The sequence below is a fragment of the Neopsephotus bourkii genome, unplaced genomic scaffold, assembly GCF_033783945.1.
Source record: "Neopsephotus bourkii isolate Nb327-2 ecotype Australia unplaced genomic scaffold, CSIRO-AGI_Nbou_v1 NB_593, whole genome shotgun sequence".
Lineage (NCBI taxonomy): Eukaryota > Metazoa > Chordata > Aves > Psittaciformes > Psittacidae > Neopsephotus > Neopsephotus bourkii.
The window spans coordinates 1,034,337-1,051,980 of NW_026901094.1; the positions used below are offsets into that span (position 1 = coordinate 1,034,337).

Genomic DNA, 17,644 nt, shown 5'->3' on the forward strand with positions numbered 1-17,644 from the left:
ATATCTTGCTGTATGTCAGTTTGCTGTTAATGGTGGCTCTCCAACTAGGCTAACTGTAAGGACTATGACTAGTGCATGTAACCTGAAGGCAACAAAATGCTTGTGTTTCATTAAAGTAAAACAGTACTGTTCCAAGGAGCATTTTGGAATATTTTCCTGTCTAATATGAAACCAGAATGAGTTAGTTTTATAATAAAATCAGCAGCCAAAGATATGCCAGGATAATAGCAAATACAAACCTTTTGCCTTTTGTCTTCATTGTCAGATCCTGGCTGGCAGCAGGGAAGACTGACTCCGTTTTGGGGAGTCACTAGCAGACACTGTGCAAGTTCCTCCACTGACCTGAACAAGGGGGTAACACTGCAGAACACACTGCAAACTGCAGGTCTCTTGGGGACTCCCTTGGCCTGTTAGCTATTTAAATAAGAATGCTAAACTGCATGCACATGTATTACTTGAATAAAGGCTCCAGCTCAGCATTTTTAGATGCAGAACTTCACACAACAATGATACTCCCAACTTGACTTACAATGGAAAAGCATTTGTAAAATGTTTTCTCCATAATAACTGACTCGAAGCATCTTTCGTCTCCTTTAACGTCTCTCTCAGCAATTTATACGTAGGTATTATTTATCCTTTGTGTGCATTAGAGCTCACTTGCAGATTTTGGGAAGTGATGGTTGATGACAGCATCATTTCCAAGCTGTCCCTGTGCCTGGCAGCTCAGGCCTGAAGAGCTGCTTTTTCCATTGTCACACTCTATCAAAGCAGGCTCCTTGCCTGTTATATTCTGAAATCCCTAACCAGGATACACCAAAGCAAAGTTACAAGTCCCACAGACTTCAGCTTTCTGGGATTAACTTGCAGAAATAATGGTAAATAAGATTTACAAGTATTCCTCCTCGTATCACTATTTAAAGTGCTGCAGTTAGCTTAGTAATGAGTCCCTCTGTACTTGCTTGACAGCCACATTTATTGTTATCGTACCCAACAGATTTTGCTTTCTTGTATGTTCACAGTTTTGAGTTCTCTCTTAGCACTCAGTTCCTGTTGTTATGTCTACGTTTAAGGTTATAGACGCTTACTGCTTCAGTACCTCTGCTCGCTTTCGGTTTATTGTTCTAGGAGCATTATTCTGTCACATGTGATATTATTCCTAATAAGTGATGCTCAAATAGCACTGGTGAAGAAAATACATTGCCAGGGAGATTAAAATGCAGTCATGCATTTGGAATACTTTTGGCTACAGTATAGGAAGTTACTGGACTGCAGTTATCACCGAGAAACTTTGCATTAACTTATTTCTGGTTACTTCAGCAGTGCTTTGCTACAGGAAAGAGCTGGCACACATGCTGCTAGGTACAGAAAGGCTGATCTACAGCACTCTGACAGAGTCTGCACCCTCCTGCTGCTAAACCCTGCGATGAGCAGCATATTACAGGGGGCAAGGCTGGTACGTGAGTCATGTCTCATGGTTTGTGTATTCATGATGATGGTTCCTAAGTCGGAATCCAGCTGTGAGCTGGAAGCTAAGCAATAACAGACAGCTTTATAGATGGATACTTAGAGTGCCTTGCCTATTATTTTCAGGTGCTTCCCGTATAACAAAGTCCCATTGTGGATCTATTGCTGCTGAGGAAAGTCCTTCTCTAGCCTTGCTCCAGCTCATCCCAAATGGCTCCAATTCCAGTTTCTGTCCACGTGGTGCAAGTTTTTTTAGTGCTTCTGCTCCCCTTATGATATAAAGGTTATAAAATAAAAAGAGCCAGTGAAGGGTGACAGATTGCAAAAAAATAGACTGCCTGGATGCTTAATGCAAATTATCCACTATCCTGGCACATCCAACACGCACATCTTCTCCCTCCCCCTTTGAAAGAAGAACTCCTGTGAGCTGCTGAGCTGTTAGTCCTGAATACCAAATACTATCAAGATGGCTTTTAACATGTCACGCTTGGCTTCCTGACACATAATGAATCAGCAGGAAAGGAGATTTCTATAGGGAAGAAAGTGCATTATGAAAGGGAGGTTAATAAAAAGCATATGCACGTTCTTCCTGTTTCTTAGTGGTTCAAGAAGTGAAACCACTGTAGAACTATGTTTGATTAAATATAGTCATAATGCAGGAACACAAACAAAGAGGGGGGGAGACTGAAGCTTAACAGAAATTCTGGGAAGTATTTTAATGTGTTTCTGTTCAGACACCTCCTGCTTTTCCTTATAATTTAAAATGAAAGCTGTGAACTGCTCCAACATGTTCCCTTCCAGTGAGACCACAAATGGGTCTAAAAGCCGCTGCATTACAGCAGCAACACATTCCTCTTGCCATGCACCCTCTGCACACTGGAGATGGGGAGAATTACTGCTCTTTCACTGGGTGCTTGAAGAAGAGAACTGAGGCTGGAGGAAGGTCCATGATTCACGATGCTAATGCTGCTCTACCCTCTTTCTGTGAGCACGGGCTCACACCTTTCTTCTCTTTCTTCCCTTTTGAAGGTGATTAAAATGACCTGATGTTGGTCCCTGTTCATGAGTGCTGTCAGGACTTTGAGCATCAGGAGCATGGGAATGAAAAACTAGCTGGATTATGAGCAAAAAGGCAGCTTAGAAGGCAAAGGAAAGTCATACAATTGTCCAGGTTTCTTACAACACCCCGGCTATTTCTGCTTTCTGTCCCTGCTGGTGGTACTTGGTCTTCCACAATTACCACGTCTTGTAGAGATCTTCCTCCTCCCCATCACCTAAAGCCTACATTGCTCTCTCACCTTCACTCTAGATCAAACACCATCAATGGCTAAAATCCTGACCATCTCCCTCTTTGTGGTTTCTTCCACCCAAAGCAGAACTTGTCCCTAAAATACTTCCTCACATTTAAATCTGATCATTCCACCCTTTCTGAATGCTCTCAGACATCCCTTTTTGCAACTTCATCCATTTTTAGGCTTCCTGTTTCTATTCCAAAGCTCTTAACACATATATGTATCGTACAGAATGAAGCCATTCCCTATGCCCTGTGTGCTGCTCCTCTGCCCTGTTCTGACAGGTAAGGACCTGCCTTTTGAATAACAACGATGGCATCTCCCACATTAACCAGATAACGTGGCTGGACTGACACAGCTGGAGTATTTGGAATAATCAAGGCCAGGTTCCTGTCTGCCTCTCCCTCTTGCTGCATCTCGGATGGCCCCGTGCAAACCCTTGCATCAGCCCTGCCCTTGGCTGCTCTACAAACCTACAAGCACTGACTGGTCCTTTGTCCTACTGCCCTAAGGACAGCCGCCTCGCTTCCTACATCCCACTCCACCAACTGTTGACACCGGGAGGCTGTTTCCATAGTGATGGTCAATTGGAAATGGCAGCCTTGTCCCTTCAATTTTCACTGCGTTGGTGTTGACACAAGTAAAGGCCTTGTTCTGATTTCACAGCTCGGCTGGAGGAGATTTCCATTGGATTTATCCTCTTGCATCCACATGCAATTCAGCTTTGATTTTTCCAGCCCTCCACCTCCACTCATCACTGGTTACAAAGGACAGATTTCCTTAGCCCCACTGCCAGGGATGCGGGCAGGAAGATCACCCTGCACTTCCACCACTGCTGCATCACACTGCCTGAATCCTAATGTCTTCCTAAGGACTCATACAGACACTTCACTCTATACCATTCTTTCCAGACGAGCCTTTCTTCCCAAATAAGGCCCTTCCTTAAAGGTTTGCCCAGATGCCACGGGATGCACAGGCGGGAAGTACATAGGGTTCAGTTACCTGGAGGGGACCAGAGGGACACAACTCTTCTGAAGCTGCCTGGAGTGAGCCTTCTGCAGCTCTTACCTACAGCTAATGCAATCTGTACTTACAGCCACCCGAAGTTCTAGGCTGCTCACACATGAAAGACCAGAGCTGAAGCTAACTCTGGCAAATCGTTCTCCTAAGCCACCAATGTGGTAACCTATAATGGAGAGCAAATTGCACTGGGGGGGTTCTTGCCTTTGATAACATTAATCAGGACAGAGCTGCTATCACCGGCTGGGCCATTCCCACCCACAGGACTCCAAATACCTGACCTGATCTGCTAAAAAGCCCTGCTGTTGAGTTCTGGAATTGTGTGTGGTGGGGCAAAGGTGCTTGGTCCCAACTGCATTCCAGTGTTGCTGGTGCTGGAAGCTGAACAGAGGGAACAGTCCCACACTGGGCAGCCCACAGGGAACAACCACGGTACTAACTGCTCCTCCAGCCCCAATTGCACCCACCGGTGGGAGCTCCCTTCTTCATCTGCAGCTCACAGGCACTGAGACCCTGCCGGGATCAGACCCTGGCCAGCATCATCCCATCGGGATTGACACCCAGACACCACCACCCTGCCAGAATCGGTACGCAGCCACTGTCACCCCGTTGGGACCGGCTCCCATCCACTGCTATCCCGCTGGGATCAACAGCAGGCACCGTCACCCTGCCAGGACTGGTACCCTGCCATTGCCATCCCGCTGGGATCGGTACCCTGCCACCTCCATCCCTCCGGGATCGGTACCCGACCACCTCCATCCCTCCGGGATCGGTACCCGGCCACCTCCATCCCTCAGGGCTCGGTACCCGGCCACCTCCATCCCGCCGGGATCGGCACCGGCCCGGCCGCCGCCAGGTGGCGCCATGGGATAAGGAACGCGCGCAGGTCCCGGCGCCCGCCGGCTCCGCGGCCGCGCAGGAACATCCCGTGTTTGAGCTATTTTTTTCCCCCATTTTTTTCCGGCAAAAGCCTCCCTTTGGGCGATTTTGGGAAAAAAAGACAAAACTTCATTAGCACAGGAGAAAGCCCAGCATTCCCGGCCTGCCACCGGCCTCCCAGCCCCTCCCGGGCTGGGGCTGCACCACAGGGTCTCTGGTTATAACCTTACAGCATCCCAGTGAGATGCCACGGAGAGAGGCCACAGCCTTGAGTCTGTTAGCAGAGCTGAATGCTAAGAGGGGAGGCACAGAAAACAAGGGCTGGTGTGCCCGTGGCATCCTCAGTTCTGCCATTGCTGCACCTGGTTCAATACCCAGCTTCCAGGGGGAACTGGTTTCACTCTCCTCAAGTTAATTCCCATCACTGCCAACAGTCCAGCTCATACTGTACTGCTGTCAACGCTCGGATTCAGCTGCTGGGATTATCTCACTGGGGTATCTCCAGTTGCAGTTGAAAGCCTGCACCGTGGTGAGAGGATGGGAATGGAGCAGGTGGCTGATCCTGGCTCCGCTGCGGATGTGAATGGGAGGTACTCAAAGTCCAAGTGGCCACTGGGGTATCAGAACCTGTCCAAAACTGGACACCTGCATTACTAAACCCAAACTCTTCCACAGACTCAGTCACTTTTTGCCTGGCCCTCAGCTGGTGCTGAGCTGGCAAACTTCAGTTCCACTTTGCAGCTCTGACAAACAGGTTGGGGAACGGTAAAAATCATCCCATGGGGCAGGTTTGTGCAACTGATCTTAAGTTTATAAACCCCAAACCTCACCCACAATCACTGAAACTGAATGTAAATTTAAGCCGAGATAAAAATACCCAACAATCGATTCTTCAATTGAAGCACATCTCTGCTGTTCAGACTTTGCTCTGGGTTAGGAGGATTTAAAGCCCTCTCCAGCTGTGACAACAGGGATGCTGTTTCAGGTGAGCTCCAAGATCCCCGATGGTTTCACTTACACAGACTGAATTGGTGACTCCAGACAGGACCACCGCCTATGCCCAAAGGTATTGAGTGTGCTGGGTGCCATGTGAAGCCCCAGCATCCCCAGCTGTGGTGGGAGCAATCAGCTTCCAGGCAGCAGAGGAATGAAGAAAAGCTTCTTTTTCCCCCCAAACGAAAGTGCTTAATTACAATGGACCTGAACCAAGGAGCACCAGCTGTGAGCCTGTAACTCAGACTTTGCCAGCTGAGGGATGAGAAAGCCGAAAGGGGATGATTTGGAGAAACCCCCAACATGAGCTGGCCGCAATTTGCTGATCATATGGAGCTCATACACAGAATTCTGCTGTGCTGGATTCGGCCGCTGCGGTTTGATTTTACCACCAGATGCCTCTAAGGACATCTGCAAATCTGTTCACAGAAATCTCAAAGCAAGACTGTAACAGGGCACAAAAGGGGGGGAAAGGGAAAGCAAGGCCAAATTGAGACACATTTTTCATAGCAGGCATCCTGAAATGACTCACAGGTGTCTCAGATGATGGTCCTGTACAATTTCCATGTATTATCACTGTTCACTTTGCACAAATGTCCCCAAAAGCTGCACTCAGACAGGAGCAATGCACACGATGACCCGCTTGATTCAGACAACTAGTTAGGATGCTGCTGACACACAGATTATCGCAGCTCTGCCAGCAGAAGCAGCATGTTTCAGTGGAGGCTTCACAGCCCTCTGTGTGCTCCCTAAGCATGCCTATGACTAAGACACGGTGCCCTATCTCCTAGCCTGAAAGGAGAGGGGACTCATCCTGCTGGAGGTCATGAATCCAGAGCTCTTCCAGGCTCGTCTGATTCAGTCTCAAGGACTGCGGAACTGAGGCCTGAGAAGCCACCAGTGATAGTCCAGAAAGGACAATCAGGAGGTCATGGATGTCCCAGCATGAATGCAGGTAACAAATACATCAGAACTAAACCAGAAACCCAAAGCTGTGAAAACTGAAGTCAGGCTGATCAGTTCATTATGTACAGTCTCAGCTGGAGATGCTGATGAAACCCCAAACCCTCGGAGCATCCGCATCAACTATTTACCTTCTATGGATGCTCAAATGGGCTAATTTCAGTCTCTGAATTAGCTCACAGAGCAGCTCTGCTAGGACAAGTTAATGGTGTTTCCATGAAGCTCTCAGAGCTCTGTGGCCACCCTGAAAAGGCATCTTCTCATCCATAACCATAAGCATAAGCACAGTCAGGGCATTAGGAAAAACCACCTCTGCAGAGGTCTCCTTCTAACCAGGACAGCAGGAGCCCCCTCTCAGCATCCCAGACCTCAGCACGCTGCTCTGCCCACAGAGGTGACACAGTCTGGTACCCGGGTCCTGTGCTTGTCCCAGATGCCTTCTGAGGCCTGGACTGACTTTGGGATGATGCAGCAGGGAAGGAAGAAGGAGCAGGGTGAGTTACGGATGCGGGCAATGTGAGCAGATTCCTGCTCATCCCAGGCAGGGGCTCTCTGCGTTTCAGGAAAACCAGTTTGATGTATCTGTCTGGCTCGGGCTCTCAGACTGATGCCTCTCTCTCTGCCAGCCATCTGCCACATCACTTGCAGTTCTCCAGGCACACACGGCCAAGAGAACATGTTCCCAGCCTTTGGCTGCCGCACCACAGACGCTCTGTTAGCCCAGATTCTGATACAAAAGCTTTAATACCTGACAGGGGTCAAAAGCTTTAATATCTGACTGTGGTCCAGGCTGAGGAGGGCTTGAACAAACAGCACTTGTACTCAGCCAGTTGAGACCTGGACACTGCCCTCTGCATTGTCCCCAAAGGTAGAATGGGAATTGGCTTCTCCCAGTTTGGAATGAAACAGGATGCTCAAGCCTCCCTGCAGGAACAGCCTGGCTGTATCAGCACTAACTTGTCTGAAACACTAAAAACAGCAACCAAGAAAACCAGAGAATCACCAAAAAACCCTCTCACAGCTTCCGAGCCCAGAGGAATCACATGTAGGAGAACCCCAGAATGGAAGAGGCAAAAGGGTGAGACTGTCGCTTCCCCAGTGACACCATGCCCAACGCTCTGATTAAGTCACTGACAAATCTGCTTTAGGGCAGAGAAATTTGGAAACATGAGGCAATCAAACTGCGAAGTCTGTGAAAGAATGTGATTAATGCAAAAATGTGATGAAACTAATGTGCTTGGCTACAGGATTTAATGGCACACGCAATACTGGAACCAAATCTGATGGCTTCTTGGCGAGCAGTGCCCCTCTGCGCTCCCCAGACACGGTTATCCATGTCCTCTTTGTTTCCGAGGTCTGAGCAGCATCCAAAGCTTTTATTTGAGCTCCATTTCTAAGGATGCGTTTCCCAGGATATGTACCCATAAACAGAGACGTGTACATGCATATATACTCTGAATAATTGCGCAGAGTTTCACTCTTCCCTCCTGAGACATAAAAGAGCCAAGTGTTATTAAATTTATGGGGAGTTCGTTGCAGTTTTCACATCATTTTCTTGATGCACTGCAGATTTTTTAACAGGCTGCCACTTCCCTCCTGTTTAATGGTAAGGTACTTGTCCAGCCTCAGCTACACCTTCAGCATCCTGGATCTCTGTCTAAGGTTATTGGTCCCGGGGGCAATACTCTGTTTAGCAAATGTGTCATGTTCTCTCTTCTCTTGTGCTTGTCTTCTGCCCCCTCCCTGCCCTCCACCCCCCCAGCTTTACATGGAAAAGGACTACATGGGGCTGCATTGCTCAGGATGCAACAAAGGAGTGATGCAAACCTGGACCACTAATGCTGTGCTCAGCACAACGCGACACTGAGCCCCCTCTGATGGTTGAGACACATCAGAATGGACTTCACGGCTCTGACCTCTCATTACAGAGAGCTGGGCACGACACCAGCGTCTGGCTGGGGCAGGGGTGAGGGTGGAAAGCAGACCTGGGGTTTGCTGACTCAGATGCAAGCACCTACATTGGGTATTGTGGCTCTTGTGGTTAATTTTCTCCTTCTTACAGACCCACATTGCACCAAACCTGTCTTTCACTGCACAAAAGATGTTTGCACGCACACTGGGACCTGCTCTCCAGGGGAAGATACACACCGTAGCTGTGATGTGAAGGAAAACACAGTCCAAGGCAGATGCACAGAGGTCTGTTTGCAGAGCAAACCTCCTCATCACTGCACACACCGAAGTGGCCCTCTTACTACACTGCAAAGAACAGTGGTAAACGACACCCACCCTGAGGCACCCAGCTCCAGAGCCCATCTGAGCAACAGCAACCCCTTCCCATCTGACACAAACATGGAGTGCCCCTGGGGGAAACCTACCTAATAATACAAAGGCTCCTTGCAGATGACTATGTGCTTACAAAAGGCTTTGGAAGCGTAAGACCAAAGGCACAGTTTTTATAGTGTGTGGAAGGGACCTTTTCTGGACCAGGACCTGTTTTGGGCCAGCCTGGGCAGCCCTCAGCCCATGCATTCCAGAAGTGTTGAACACTGGGAGAAAGACAGCGCATGCAGTGCAAGGTGAGTTTGACAAATGACTCCTTCACAGGGGCAGTTGGTGGCAGTGAGACATCGTTCTCTAACCCTTCATAAAGCCAAAGAGCAGCAGAGCCTCCAGCAGATACTCACACATGGGCTTGAGCTGCCCGATGAGCTCCTCTTTTGTCCACTTTGCCCATTCCTTCTTGTCTGTGTTTATCGAGCACAAGATGGGGCCGCACGGCTTGCCGCAGTCCTCGATGGCAGGGACATTCAGGTAGTGCACCAACACGATGTCTGGGTTCTGCAGAGAGAGCACAGCAAAAGTTACACCACTGGGCCTCTCTGTATTCATCCTCCTAATTAGAACTAGGAAAGCCTCATAATGTTCTCCTAAACCTGCCATAAAGCACCGTAATTAGATCCCAGTATGGACCACATCTTCCCAAGATCAGAGCTGTCCTTTAAGAGGACGCACAACAGAGCTTGCACACAGCTTCCTCCCATCCTAAGTGCCCTTTGCTTGCAAATCCCTTGCTCCCCTTGTGTGCTCAGGGTGAACCTTTCCTCCAGCCCATAAAACACTGAAGACCTGCAGGAGCTCTGCAATCAGCCGTTGCAACAAACACCAGGTAATTTGCTTTGGTTTAAGGGACCTGCAGTCCATTTGAGCCAATGCTTTTGTCAGCTCTGGTCCACATAAAGCTACTTCGATTAAGTGGGAATTCACCCTGGAACATCAATAACAGCCATGCTTTCTCTATAGTAGCAGAAAGAGGGAGGGAAGAGGCAAGGAGGCTCAGAGTGCCCCAAGGATGGGCTCTTCCCACACATCCCAACACTCCTTGTCTTGCGAAGACCCTGCAGCTCTGCAAGGAAAGCAGCAAGCTGCAGAAGGTCAGGGCTGCAAGAGACTGCGTCCTTTGCAGAAGTGCTGCAGAACGACTGCAAGGCTCCTGCAGGGCTGGGTAATGCTCCCCTCTCCCCCCATGCACCGCTGTCTGGGGCCTGAGACAGGGATGGAGCTGGCTTTGACGCACTGCGGCGCCGTCCCACTGACACAGCCGCTTCAAGTCGGGAGCTGAGCAGTGTGCTACCACCCTGTGAGTAAATGAATCATCTTAACAACAGCAACAGCAACAACTCGGCTACTTTCCCCAACAGCATCCCAGCGAGATTGTACAATAGATAATAACGAGATGGAGAAGCTGATCTCTCTCCCTTAAGTCGTTTACTCCGAAGTTCACAAACTTAATGACTGCTTGGGAATTATTTATAAAAATAAATAGGATAATGGTGTAATTAAAACTCTAATGTTTCATTAATGCTGCTAGAGCCCTGCTCTGAGTGGGAGAGGGAAGGCGAGCCGTCATTCATTTGCAAAGGTTGTGCTAATGGGAGTGCTTGCTTACGAAACCCGCAGAAGGCTGGAGCAGCCCATGGACACTTGCCCTAAAGGAAGACCAGGGGAAGGTAACCTGCTACAGGTAAAACACACAGCTCTGAGAGTTCCATCCCTCATTCTGCACCCTGAGATGTCCCTTTATCTGGAGAAGCTGTCTTTTAAATGAGGAAGATATGCAAGCAGAAACTTGCATTTTCCCCCCTTTACTGATGCAAACTGCAAGTGGGCGATTCTCAGTGCAGATTCTGAGACTGCAGTATCTCCCAGAAGATAAAAGTTGCATTGCACAGGGAAGAGGCAAGGAAACTAGTGAGGAACTGCTAACAACCTATTCCGGAGTCGTTCTGGAAAGTGCTAAAGCAAAGCAAACCATCAGATCTGTTCTCAAGAGTCCCCTTTTATCTTCAATCTTTGTGTGTTCCAAACCTTCTGTTTCACAGGGCACATCTGCCCCAGATGAGAGACAACTTGAGGAGGACACAGGAGAACACCACATCCTCTCTTTCCACCCCAAATCCTGTGGTCAGCACACACATGGTGCCACATTTGCCTTCTGCTGATCCGCAGATGCTGCTTCCTTCAGTTCAGATTAACTGTGCTTGTCACAGCCTGACAGTGCCTGATTGTCACCAGGCACGTTAGGGCGATGGGGCTCATGGCAGCAGTAGCACATGGACCTCAGCAGCAGACTGGCACTGGAGTTTATACTTCTGATAAATCAAAGCATATAAAATAAACACAAAATCAAGAGGTTTGCTCCTTATGTCTACATCCAGAAGCTGACCTCAGACTGGCAAGTCTCACGAATGCCCATCTACCTGGAGAACTTAGATGTTTTAACACGAATGAAGAGAACACGCATGTTTTGGACAACTCTACATCAGCAGAGAATCACTATTTCCTTTTGGAGACCTACCAGCAGAACAAGAGAAATGTGAAAGACTGAAACAAAACATGACAAATGCAACTTCCATGTGGGAAATGAGCCAGGACAGTGGAGGGAAGTCCTACAGGGAGCACTGGACTGGGCTGCAGACAGCTCTGGAACTGTGCCCATTGGAAAGCCACCCATCACTTCAGTGCCCAGAGCATCTGCAGAGCTGGAGATGCTGCTGCCTATCCCTGGCCTGGTCCAGGCTCCTGGGCATGCTGCACCCCAGCAGTCTCCTTAGGGTGGTGGAGGGATTTGTTCCACTGTCCCTAGTGCTGTAGGGTAAGCAGGAGATGGTGCAACAAGTGGTTAAAAGACACACAAAGCTGTTAGCTTTGATAAAGAAAAATGCAGCTGCAACATCTGCCTGACTCTTGTTTGCAGCTTCATCAGCACTAAGTGGTCAATAAATCAGACTGGCACGGTGTTACGTTTCTTCCATGGCTTAACCATTAATCTAATGCCAGTTCTCATGAAAAATGAAGGAGAAAAACTATGTGATAGTGAAAGAAAATGTATACATTACCCTGAAAGCAATAATAGCACGTAATGGGGCTGCAGACCTGCCTCCCAGCGTGACTGCTGGAGCAGCGGTGCAGCCTCCCTGTGCTACCCACTAGACACTATTTAAATTAACCAAGTAAATCAGGTATTGTTTGCTCCACCAGCCCACCCCGTGCTCCTGGATTTCACATTAGCAGAAACACAAAGCTGAAAACAGCCAGGCTGGCAGGAGGGGAGGGCAGGATGCAAAGCAAAGCACAGCCTCAGGAGTGCTGGGATGCAGGAATGGCAGGTACCACCAGTGCTGGGATGCAGGAATGGCAGGTACCACCAGTGCTGGGATGCAGGAATGGCAGGTACCACCAGTGCTGGGATGCAGGAATGGCAGGTACCACCAGTGCTGGGATGCAGTGATGGCAGGTACGACCAGCACTGGGATGTAGGAATGGCAGGTACCACCAGTGCTGGGATGTAGGAATGGCAGGTACCACTGAAAGTTTTGTATTCCTGCTCCCTGATGGAAGAATGACTGGAAAGAAATCATCCTCAGGCACCAGAAGCATCCGTGAATCTAATCCCAGCCACCCTACAAGGAGATTACCCCCAAATACAGCCCAGGCACTGTGCTGTGCATCCCATCACCCTGGCCATCACTAGAAACCCATCTTATTTCTGTTGTGTGCAAAGTACCACACATCATAAGAACACGGTGAAATCAGCCTTTTCTGGTCCTAATGGCTAAACCACCAAGCAAAAGGGCAGAAGGAGCAGAGGCAGCTCCTGTGCCCCCCTCCCTTTCCTTTCACCCCAAAATTATAAAAGCAATCTTTCTTTCCTGTTCATTCACAAGGTTTACTTTGTATTCCTCAAACCATCCAAAAAGGCTGAAAAGGAATCTCAGCTTCCTGGGGATGTAATTCACATCCATCACTGTGGGGTGACTGCATTAATATCCAACAGATTATCACCCACAAGAAGATAATACAAAAAGGTTGCTGTGGCTTTGAGAGGCTGCAGTGATGCTTCAGTACCCACAGGTAATGCACAGACAGGTACTGACAGTGCCTGTGTATCATCTATATATTATTTAAGAACAAGCCAAGGAATGAAACCCTTCCCAGACACACGGAGGATGAGAGAATTTCCTGCTATTTATAGCAGTGCCTCTCTGGAGGCTTTCCTCTGGATTTTTAATGGTTTGAGAGCGGAGCCCGGCATAGCTGAAGTACAAAGCACAGATACACAACCCAGACATGCAAGTAATGGGATTTTTTTCTTTTCCAGAGACTAAATGCTCGCTTTGGGCAAGATTTAACCTGGTTAAATCAGCACCTGTATACACACCACCCGTTACCAGATGTCATCCTCCTTGTTTGGGTACAGGAACATCAGATCCCCTCTGGGGCTGTGGTTGTCCCCTCCATCCTCACTGTCACCGCATCCCAGCCATGTCTGGAGGCACAGGACGGGTACCGTGTGTGCTTCCAAACTCCATGCCCACAACTCCAAAACAAGGAATTTTCCCAGTTTTTCAGCCCAAACCCTTCTGAGGGTTTCTGTTTAAATTCACTGTTTTTTGAGAAGAGACTGGGACAGGCCCACAGAGCTCCACATACCCCCAACAAGGGAATGGTGGATGGTGAAGGGCTTGGCAAGCTGTGAAGTTGTTGTGACCCTCATGGAATGACAAGATTGAGATTCCTGCGATTGTTTTAAAGGGAATAATCCAGATTTCACAGGGCTGTATCCTTCATAATGTGCTCCCCAGTTCCTCTTCAATAGCTTGGTAAGGGAAGACAAGAGTGTAATCAGGGAAGTAACTGCACTCTGTTCCACATTTTACATCTCCAAAGGATGATGAGGGGGTAGAGAGCCACCGCAGGGTTTGGACTGGGAAAATGCAGGTTTTCCTTTTGTTATTTTGGGTTTTAATCCCCATCTTTCTTCTCCCCCCATTTTCCTGCCCTGCCCTGATCATCCATATGCTTCTCCCAATAACAAACAGTGCTTGTCTCATCCCTATGACACCACTGACACAGTCAGACCCCCACTGCTCCTCAGGAGCATTGCTCTCAGGTCCTTAAGAGCCATCCTTGGCTGAGATGCTGATTTATCCTCCATGTGCTGGCAGCAACACCTGAATACAAAGAGGAGCAAGAGCCCCATCCTGAGCACCTTCTCCCCGAGGCCTGCAGAAGCATTGCCACTGGCAGACCTCCAGCACAGCCAAAGGCAGAGGATGCTGCTCTGGACAATCTTAGAAGGCAGCAGGGGAGCAGAAACTGGCCTGAAGCCTTCTGCTCCCACTTAAAAGAAAGGTCTAGGGTGATGCTCAGGGTTTAGCAATGCAGGAGGCTTGACTTGAATTGCCCCAGGACACCCCCAGAAACAAGCAGAGTCCAGGGAAAAGTCATGAGGTCTCTGGGTAAGCTTTTCTCTGTAGGTGAGCCTGGCAGCAATCCTATGGGGTTACAAACAGCACACGGATCAGCCCAGGCAGCATTTAAACAGCGCGAGCAGCAGAGAGTCTTAATATAGAACAAACACCAAACACTTACTGATCCATCATCAAACGTGATGTATTTGGGGACATTTTATACACAAAGAGCTGTCTCTGAATCCTCCCGAGGATCATGTTTATTTAACATGCACTTTGACAGGTCCCCAAAAACACAGCACCATAATTCCTGGCCTCCAAAGTTCCAAGGAGGAATTTATGTCCGAGTTGCTTATTATCTTCCATGGCAATACCTCTTGTGCTAATGAAAGGTGTAACAGAAGGACAACAGTGCACAACTAGAAGCGTGCAGCAAAACAAAAGGCACTTCTCCCTCTCCTGCAGGTATTATTCCTCTGGACAATGGAGATTTCTTCTCATCTGTGTCGCAGATGGAAGCTTTAACTCCCACGGGCAGCTGACAGGGACAAGGTAATGCTGGCATGAGCTGGGACTGCTTGTGCTCATCCAGGAACATGCAGCGGAGCCACTGGTGCCGATGCACAAGTCCCATGCCCTGGTGCCTGGGGACAGAAATGCAAGCAGGGGAGTCTCCTGCTCTGCTCATTGCTCTGGAGCATTGAACCCACTGTAGAGCACAACAGCATTTGGCTGAGAAGGGCTGGGGAGCCCCAAGTCCTGGCCACGCAGCGTTGGTAACACCCTGCTCAGGGGCACGGACCAGCTCAGCTCCAAGCTACAAAACACAGAGCAAAGGGAGGAGCTGAGGGACCCAAAGCTGCTCTTCCCTGTTTCCCAGCCATGGTTTTGACTGCTCACTCAGTCCTTTATGGCTGCGCATCTGTATTCTTGAAAGACCAGCCTGTTGAACAGTCACAGAAGGTGCCTGGGCAGCTGTCTGAGTCAGTTTAATAACTAAAGCTATGCCATTGCTCATGCATAAAAGCATAACCATGATAAAAGCATGCTGAGAAAACTTCAAGACAGCAACTTGCCCTCCTTCACCTTGCTTAGATACATCCTTTTGTAACACACCGCGCTCATGAAAGCCACATAACAACAGAAATGGATGTGTTTAACCTGGATGCCAGTATCGATCGCCATGGCAATCACCAAAGCATCTCCTCCTCCTTTCTGTCACTCTCTCTGTTGCCAAAGCCTTGCCCAAGGTTTTACAACTCATCCTGCAAAAGCCTTGAGGCTCTTCAAATGAGGGTAAAGCAAAGGTCTCTTTGGTTTCAATTTGAGTTACTCTTTCTGACAAATGAGGCTTATTACATCCATACAAATTTCTGGCTGTCCTGTGCATATACTGCTGCTCCAACTCGCCACCTTTGAAGACTGACACTCACACAATGCCTCTGTTTAATGAAAACCTGCATACTGCACCCACTTCCAGAACAGTGCAATTGCTTTGCATGGAAAGTGGGGTAGAGGAGAGCATCTTATAATTCAAAGTGTCCTACACTTGAATTAGGCTTTTCATTGTCAGAACATCTCAAAGGATTTCCTAGCGAAGTTATACACAGGGATTACTTGATTTAAAGCAAACCAGAGTTTTTTCTAGGGGAAAACAAAGCAAATGCTTGACAGTGCCCACAGTGTCAGTAAGGAACCTCACCAAAGGCCACCAAAGCTGCAGAGTTCTGCCCTGCACTTGCATTAACAGTTCAAAGCTACACGATGCTCCCCATGCAAACACAAAGCTGTGTCAGACTAGCACATACAAACGTAAGCATGGAGGTACTGAGTTTGATGCAGTGGTGCCAGCCCCCCTGCAGCCGGCCACTCTGCAAGGTTTGCTACCACATTCACATGGTTTTCCCCCAGTAAGTGCAAGCCAGAGATTCCTCAGCTGACATCTGCCTCATCCTGAGGTACACAAACCCCCTCCCTCTTGCTGCTTTTATCACAACCTTTACATGGGAATTGTGTCATTGCATTTCAAACAGGCTCAGAGCTAAGCTCGGAACACTTCCATCCCCACTGCCTTCCAGAAATGCCAGCATTATAAAGCATGCCCCAAGTGGCTTCTATCCTTTGCCAGCTCACCCAAGCCAGAGATGCAACAATAGCTGGTCTGGAATAAGAAGGAATTTTAATTTCAAAGCTCCACTGACATTCACCAAGTGCTTTCAAAGTTTATATCAACAGAATGCACTGCTTCTGGTTTGAATGCAGATGGTGCGCGTTTTCTCTCTCATGTGCTGATGGCCTAGTTTGCCTCCACAACACCATTAACTTTTAAATACGAATGCACTTTGTGAATTAGGATCAGTTCAACGTGTACCTGAAGATACCTCAACTTTTCATGTTTTTAATTGGAATTACTGTAGCTGGACCGAGCAACAGGAAGCTGACATTTCCAAATGCCACATGAGAAAAGCCCAGGAGAACGCACCCAGAGCTCTTGATAAGCTCTCCCTCAGGGACACGCTGTCCCTTGGTGCTGTTCAGAAAGCTTCATCAAGCTCGAAGCTATTTTTGTATGTATGCAAATGAGTTAAAATCATCTGGAAGCTGATTGCCCCTCAAAGCCCATGTACAGTCCCTATAGCAGCAGTGTGTGAGCATCAGCATCCAGGAGCGGAGGATGCAGGACTAAGGATGTGTCCATGGCTTTGTATGTGCATGAGAGATGGAGCAGACCAGCAGCTTGGTGTTTCACAGGGGGCTGTTGGTCCGCACAAGGGCCAACCAGAAAAGGAGCTTTCTCAGCACTGGAAGGTGGTGGCCGCTCCTGCAGCATCCCAGGGGCTGGAGCTCTGCCGGCCAGCAGCCATGCACCGCCGGACAGTGCAGGACTCTCCATCCCTCACTATTCACATACAACCATTCTGTTCCTATTACTCGACTACCCCCTGTTTCTGGTTGGCATCTGCATCAGGGGAATGGCTTTGACAGGTCTGCCCCTCGCAGCACGTTCCACTCCTTTCGACCCTGACCCAGTGCTCACCAGCCCTGGCTCCTTCCCATCCATCTGCACAGCAAGTGTGGAGACTGGGGCTGTGGGTGCCTGCAAAGGATGCAAGCACAACCGTGCCGCCTGCCTGGAGGAACAGGAGAGAAATGCTATTTAATGTTCCATGCAGCTTATATGGTATGTGATAAGCCAACAAGTCCTTTTTATTTTCACTCTTTGCTCTTGCTCCAAGGGCTTTGTCATTTATAGCTTCTTTAAATTTGTTACTTTTGATATCA

General features: G+C 48.6%; 1 protein-coding gene across 13 annotated transcripts in view; it reads right to left on the minus strand.

Annotated features, from left to right (window-relative positions):
- CAMTA1 (calmodulin binding transcription activator 1) overlaps positions 1 to 17,644 on the minus strand; it is a 286,114-nt gene that overhangs the window by 46,965 nt on the left and 221,505 nt on the right. For all 13 annotated transcript variants that reach the window (XM_061351579.1, XM_061351580.1, XM_061351587.1 and 10 more), the window contains one exon: positions 9,296 to 9,449. In XM_061351579.1, the coding sequence (XP_061207563.1) occupies positions 9,296 to 9,449 (154 nt within the window). The remainder of the gene's footprint in view (positions 1 to 9,295; positions 9,450 to 17,644) is intronic.